The following is an 8182-nucleotide window of genomic DNA, read 5'->3' as shown; positions in this document are numbered from 1 at the left end:
GTAGGTACGAGAGATGTATATAAAAAATAATATCTTTGGCATAACATTTTTATTGTGTCAATATAGCATCGTTACTATGACACATGTACTTAAACATAGGACATATGTATTGATTTGAAATATAAATATATGCTTTGTAATAAATATCGTTCATAACCCTCGTTTACGATTAAACACCATGAAAAATGAAGGTAAAATCCCAAATAAGCAATTAATTATTCGGTTCATTATTGTGTTAGTCATGTTTCAAGCACTTTGCTTAATATGTATTAGAACACGTACAATCATTTTGTTTGTTTTATAATGTGCACAATTACAAAAAACCCACTTTAACACAATTACAGAATATTTCAACTTAAGTCGTCTATAAAGAACCAATCCCTAATCGAGTAAGTGGAACACGTGTACATAAACGATACTGTAAATTATGTATTCCATTTGCACTAAGCGCATTCGATTATGAAAAGTATTAAATGCACTTCTTATAAATGATATACTTTTCAGAGCAATAAATGCCATTTACTTTTATTATCTAAGATACAATTTCATGCATTTGACTAGTTTCGAAGAACAGTGGCTTTTTATAAACGTGTTTCAGCTTTATTGGACAAGTCGCATCACCTGCGGCGAAATGCACTCATTAGTCCAATTAATTATGTTTTTATGTTTGTATTTATACCGACACGAACGTATTACTTTAAATGTGATTCAAGCCAATCAGGAGGTGGAATTAACATTGCGTTGACATGTCAATTAATAAAGATGTAGTTCACTGCGTATTATTCTAAACGTCATTTCATTAAGGTGTGTTGTTTGTATTTACAACACAAAACATAGAAAAGGACAAGACTAAATCCAGCACAAGCTTACTTAATTGCAGTAGGTCTGACGATATATAAACAACGATCCACGTATCACTGTCAAAATGTTCAGTATTGACCATTTGTTGTCAGATTCTGCTTTGTTAGCTTCCTAGCAACAATTAAGGGTTATTCACACTGACTGTCAATTATATTACACATGTCTCTCTATTATCAAGTAGTCATACGGTATGGCAGTTGTCTTTCAGAATTTCTTGTTAATACTACGAGAACCAATATTTCAAAATGATTGTGCGTTCCATGGGACGCAAATTAACAAATATGACGGGTCCTGCCTGGCATTTTATTCGTATTTGACGAAGAATATCGCGTCTCGTAAAACCCTGCATACCACATTAATTGCCACGTGTTGTTACGTGTGGTACTCGAGTGGTTTATGCATGGTGTTTTTTCCTTACGTTTGCCGTTGTCCTCTTTGTGATATTTCAAATTGTAATACCACACACTGTTTATGTTTCGTCCTCTGTTTAGACGATCAGCTGATAGATCTGCGAAAGGGAACGTCAACCGCGATTGTCGAAAAAAGAAAAGTTCTAAAATACCGTATACTTTTACAATTATTAGTTTATATTGATTCAAATATCCCGACTGGTATATTACATTACCTGAAAAAAGTTGTTAAGTTTTCATATTTCAGTAAACATTTTACTGGGTACAGGTACCAGGTACCTTCCAGTTAACTATAAATAACGAAAGTAGATTGATCGGCACGTGGTAAACCCAGGAATGCAAATTGTGCATGCGTAGTGAATGGAATATATATTACATATAAAATGATCAATCTCCTTGCGTTATTTATAGTGTGTATATCGTTATGTCACTTTTTTTTCGCGATGTACTTTCGATTTCACATCGCGAAATTTTATTACCGAAGATATTGAAAATATGAAGCTTTTCAAGTAATGTAACATACCAGTCGTTTAAATCAATATAAACTACTTATTGTAAAAAATACGGTATTTTATAACTTTTCTTTTTTCGTCAATCGCGATTGACGGTCCTTTTAAATCGTTAATTCTTTGTGCGTAATAATGTAAGACCTAGTTGCATGGGCAATATATCTCTCAAAATGGAGGCATGCACAATGTAAAATATGTCTAATTGTATATGTTATATCTCATCGTAACACTAACTGCGCAATATGTATATATCCGTTACGTATAAAAGCGCTTGCGTCATCAATGAAAGTCTTAACAGACATGGACACACACATTTAGCATAAGTCAGCCAGTTAACATTCAAAGGCACATTAATAACAATTGCACTCTGTATACTAATTTATAATGCACGAACACGGAAACGAAGCATTGCACCATGAATTTACTGCGTTACAAACCAATGCAGCAGTAGTATCAACTTCGTATAAACTTCGTGTCGACATGTCATTTAAGTTTAAATTAAGTCACAATTAATATTCTAAAGTACATCGTTGAAACGTCACTCGCCTACGTTTTAATATCTAAACATGATTCGTTTAGTGTCTTCTCCTAAAACAGAAATATAGACGATATTAACCTTAAAGATCAAGATGAATTTAATCGATTGCTATTTACATTTTCGTTTTGCCCCTCATAATCTAGCAAACAGAAGTATACATTTTTGAACATTCAAGCGACCATATTTACTTTTCAAATGCGCTATTTAAACCTAATAATGTTTGTATTGATTGGAAAAGAGTTCAACAAAAAGATCGGCAGTTTTGTTACTTTTTTTTATTTCAACTGATAACAATACAATTAATTTCACTCATATATATCACACACAAAACGTCAAAGTTTTGACCTTTTATGTTTAATAATAACCCAAATAAAAAAAATGTTAACAATATATTATAAGAGATAACATGTTTCCGGAACAACTGTGAACCAGAACATTTTGTGTGTACTCCGACGTCAGGTTTATCATCTGTGGCTTACTGGCTGGCATATGATCTAGTATTTAAAACTATACAAGATACAGTGAACTCTATGAATAGGCATCCATCCTATTAATAAATGTTCACGCTTTGTATGTGCTCCTAATTAAACATCAGTATGAACTCCTGCAAATTTAAAGCCGCAGTAGATGTGTACTCTTATAAATACCTAAGGTGTATTGCTTAAATCTAAAAAAAACAGACTTTAATGCCAAAAGATATATCGATTCAACGTAATTACAAGATCAATAATGCGCATGCGCACAGATGTACATTTCAATATTGTAGATTTAATTTATGCTTTTAAAGTTCCCTGCCCGATTAAAGTGTCAACGTGACATCGTTTAATTATTAAAGCACATATTTTGCTCAATATTTGCTTCCTATAAAAAATATCAATCTTACAAATAAACGTTAATCATTATCGATATGCCCATTTAAACGATACCAATAATGCTGGGGAATATACCTTTTGGAAATGACTTTAATTACCAGTAAATCAAAATCAGTAGCAAAAATAGAAACATAAGACATAACGATTCAGGAAACATAATGTTAAAGGTGTTTAATTCAGAAAGAAGAAATGAATCACATCGGTGTTTTTGACTGGCTAAAGACAATTGCGATTGTCCTCATCATCACTATATATGAGTTCGTTGTTCCGTTTTGGTTAATATACAGCCTATTCACATTAAGTTACATTTAGATGTAAATAAAATGTCGTTGCTACATCTGTATGTGGTTTTGGCGTGCAGTGTCATTGGAAATTCACAACACCAAACAGATGCACCGATATATTTACAATACCAAACGGATGCACCAATAAATGTCAAAGAATTGGATTTGGACATCGAGTCGACTACGGCACGGACACGCGATGTTGGAATAACCAAATCTTTGGAGGGCTTAGAGGTATATATTTCATTTTTTATTAATGATTTTTTTAAAGATTCATTTTGCCGTGGATATTGAATCAACTTGATACAAGACTATGCATTTGCACATGCGGAACTACTAAACCATTTAAGTCGTTGAAATATTGCTTTACGCGCGAGCGATATAACAAATAAACAAACGATGCAGAAAAACATCACTTTATTCCGATAGCTTTCTTTAATCCGAAGGCAGCCGTTAAGAGGGAAAAGAAATTAACGTCATTGAAACAACAGTTGCAAATACGTACTTCATTGTTCGTGATTTATAAAATTCAAAACAACACAAGTAGTGGTCGTTCTAATGTATGCAAACATGATTCCTGTCTCTATGGGGCTCATAGGGTAAGACGTCATAACAATATTCCATGTTCGTTATGTTCCACACCTTTCAATTACATATAAACAAACGATATTTTAAATCGAACCATCGTCAAAAATAACAAATGTTAGTATCAGTTCATGTATTATATCGATTGACGCATGCACTTTGCATATATGTACATATCCAGGTTCCGGCAGTGTACGTTACGGAATTTGATGAATTTTGTGCGGCAATAAAAGAGAGACTTCATGTCACCGATGAAATGCTGCGTCTGCCCGAGGTTAGAGAATGGTTCGAGGAAAACTTCACTTCGAAGCACATACGTGAGTATCGGTAACATGCCCTAAAACTAAACCTGGTTATTTGTTATTGAAATGCATACGATATATGATCAAATACACTGAAATAAGAACACATACTTTCAAGGAAAATGTCCGTTATGCTGATAGATTAAATGTTAATGATTTAATTAAAAAATATAATTCAAGATTGGACGTATCTGTACATCAACCAGTTGAGATATTCTTGTACAAATATAATCTTATTTTTAAAAATAACAAAAGAAACACACTCAAGTTACAAACACAACTAATGGTCTATCCGAACATCATAGCATCGACCAAAGCTGGTCTCGGAGTTGTGTTTTATTTACTTATGTCTAATTCATTCTTAAATTTAATTAATGTCTGACATTAAATGTACACACATTTCTAACTGATTCACATATTTCTTGACAATAATTTGATTTGATAAAAAAGCGAAATTCGTTGTGTTGGTATGTTTCTCCTTTATTCCCAGTTGATAAAGATGCCACAGTTTAATATTACACATTAAGTATTTTACTATCTTTACAACAAGATAATCAAACGCTGACCCTAGAAATAAATCTGATAAAAAAGGTGAGACATTCTGCAAAACAATAGTCTCAACCATTCAGTCAGCAATGTCGTTCCTCATTTCTCATACAGAAAAGGCTCGTTTTAAAACTCATCTTCCGTTTGAATATTTCAGGGTTTGATCCCGAAAACCCGATTTACATTCAGATGGCAAGTGCAAACCTAGCCACCATATGGTGTTCCTTCTGTCAGAGCACAAATAATTGCCCCTGTATCCGGCGATTCTGCTTCAACGTCACGTGTTAGTCGCATTGTAACGATATCACAAAAGGGAAAAGAAGTTTAACATATCCGTTTCAAATTGGTTTACATTTTTCATCGTTGTCAAGTTGCGTTGTGTCTGAATAAAGCTTATTGAAGTATGTGAGTAGTAAAAGCTTTAATCAAATCAATAAGTTTATGGATATGTTCAAATTAATTTGCCACTTGCTAGATGTATATACTATTGGTATTTATGCATTGTCTTTCACCGTAGTTCGCCTGTTGTTCACGAAATGTCGGCTGCATTAAAAGAACGTCTACGCACATTGACAGGTGTTTTCATTAGCAATTCTTGAGCCAATAAAACACAGGTTAATTACACGAAAATACGTGCAATTTAAAAGCAGAGGTAATCGATGAGCTTACAACAATTGTCACGGAAACAACACAATTTCAAACTTCTAAGGGTACATCTGTTCGCATTGCACTATTTATTTTTCTTAACTGACACCACATAAATGTTAATTACTTAAACAAACGGAATTATGTTATTTTGATCTCCGAAGTACAGTGTAACGATGAGTTAAGAATATGTAACATTAAATGTCAATAGTTTGTAAAGAAGTTCGGCTCAAATTTTGTGGGTAATATTGTTTTACGATTCCCAATTTAATAAGGATATGTACTCTTTAAAATCTCTATCATTCTTTTTCTAGCTTATCTTATTTATACAGTTCAAGTAAATTTAACACATATGATCAAATCAGCACCAAATATCGCACGGTTTATAGTTATATTAGTTAATTTAGCCAAAAGGAAAAATAAACCTGAGAAATCTTTGAACATTTCGGTGCGGCACAAATACATTTGGTCCTTTATATTGAAGGTATGTATAAAAGAACTTTATTTGATTTGATTTATATAACAAACGTCGCGTAAACATGTGTATTCGATGTGACGCATAGAAAGCGAGAATTCAGTATTCCAGTAATAAGTACATAAATTGCAACCGTCCTCAAATTTTTATAACAAACTTTACATGCACCAATGCTTATTTTAAAATATTTTATCACATACAGTTTTGTTGAACAAGTATTACAGTTTCAAATACAGTCTCTAAAATCTGCTGTGTAAAATTAATGACAGTTCTCGGATACTTGTTAGTTGCCTTTTAATATATCGATATATACTTGTAGAGTATAATGTATAAGAAAAATAATATGAGATAATTCGGGTTTGTTAATTGTATTTTGAGTTCACATCTGCGTGCATATATTTATATTTGGTGAGAAAGATATGTTTGTAGAAGAATATAGCAATATGAAGATTTGTAAAAACAACAACAAGGTGAACATCAATATCATGTACTCATATTTTAATTAGTCTTGTTCAGGTGTATTTTGGTGATTTAACGGGTGCTACGTAAATAGCATGTTCATATGCAGACACATTATGAGGATATGAATTCTTATAAATATACGCAAGTCATTTCGACAAGTGACGAAATATTTATACAAAACAGTGCCGTACAAACAGCACGACATCAAACAATTCAATTTTATTCGAAATAGACTAACGCCGTGAATACGGAAAATGATTTCCGTCAGTGTGCATTATATTTTAAAAGGCGGGTTGAACATCCATGTTATTCTTTTGTTGGCATTCCACACACATTGATTCAGCAGGCATGGACGAACTAGGCAATCGTGACAAGGGTTTTGTATATCTTGACAATGAAACTGCACACTCTTTGTTCAGTAAAATATTTCGTTATATTTCAGAAAAATGAATGTTTCATCTACACATTTGTAAATAGATTGTGTTGGGATTTGTTACATAATATGTTGAAAGAATTGAAGTCTTAAATTATGCGGATACTAGTCATTGTAAAAACTAGCATGACATCGTCCAAGTACTTTTGAAACAAATTTATTCATCCGAAAAGCAATCATTGTAAAGTGAACAAATCAGTAAAATTATATTAAAGAGTTTAGTGGGAGTATGCTGTGATCAATACACTTCAATAGGGAGCAAACACATTGTAACACAGGCAACAATTTCATACAAAACCCCCTACTCCTAACCATGACGCCTTTACCCACTGTGTACATGATTTGAGATGAAGCTTGTTCGTACTGATTTTCCATGATGTTATTGACTGAAAGTTCCGTTTGAAAAAAAAAAAGTCCATCGCGTGTTTTGCTGAGTGTTCATAGAGGAGGACCGTAAAGGTTTGCTCAACTCGAGAGAACCTTACGTGTGTTTTTATTCTCGGTTCAATTCAAGTAATATAAACACTATCAGATGTGGGCACAATACATGTTTTATTTTCGTAAAAGGTTATTAAAGTACAGCAAACAAGACTATTGCCAAGCAATATAAGTCCCCTACCGGCTCCACCATTGTCTGATTGTTTTCTATATTTGTTGCCATAGCAAAGAGAATTTTCGACGTAGGAACATACTGAAATGACGTGCATAATGACCATATTGCCATCTATCCATATTTCAAGTTTCATGAAAAAATATGAAGAACTTTTAAAGTTATCGCAGGATCAAGACAACCACCATTTTCAGCAGTATTTCTAGTATAGAAATGGTTTGCGCTCTGTGTGTCTGTCTGACTGTCAGACCGTCACAGTTTTCTGGATCCTGCGACTGGTATATTACATTACTTGAAAAAAGTTCATATTTTCAGTATATTCGGTAGTTAAATTTCGAGATGTGAAATCGAAAGAACATCGCGAAAATAGGTGACAACGATTTACACACTATAAATAACGCAAGTAGATTGACCATATTATATATAAAATACATACAATTCACTACGCATGCACAATTTGCATTCCTGGGTTTACCATGTGTCGATGATGATCAATCTACTGGCGTTATTTATAGTTAACTGGTAGTTACCTGGTAGACATACCCAGTAACATTTATTACCAAATATACTGAAAAAATGAAAACTTAACAACTTTTTTCAAGTAATGTAATATACCAGTCGTGATATTTTGATCAATATAAACTAATAAA

The 8182-nt window shown here is 33.0% G+C and overlaps 1 protein-coding gene across 1 annotated transcript; it reads left to right on the top strand.

The window, feature by feature from the left end:
* The first annotated feature begins 3513 nt into the window (after window positions 1–3513).
* LOC127831289 (uncharacterized) lies at window positions 3514–5209 on the top strand. Its single transcript, XM_052356264.1, has 3 exons — window positions 3514–3708; window positions 4241–4376; window positions 5065–5209. Exons 1-3 carry the CDS (start codon window positions 3514–3516, stop codon window positions 5193–5195), a joined length of 462 nt encoding a protein of 153 aa, XP_052212224.1. The 3' UTR covers window positions 5196–5209.
* The last annotated feature ends 2973 nt before the right edge of the window (window positions 5210–8182 follow it).

The sequence above is a fragment of the Dreissena polymorpha genome, chromosome 5, assembly GCF_020536995.1.
Source record: "Dreissena polymorpha isolate Duluth1 chromosome 5, UMN_Dpol_1.0, whole genome shotgun sequence".
Lineage (NCBI taxonomy): Eukaryota > Metazoa > Mollusca > Bivalvia > Myida > Dreissenidae > Dreissena > Dreissena polymorpha.
The sequence above is the reverse complement of the archived record's forward strand: the minus strand, read 5'-3'. Positions and strand labels throughout refer to the sequence as shown.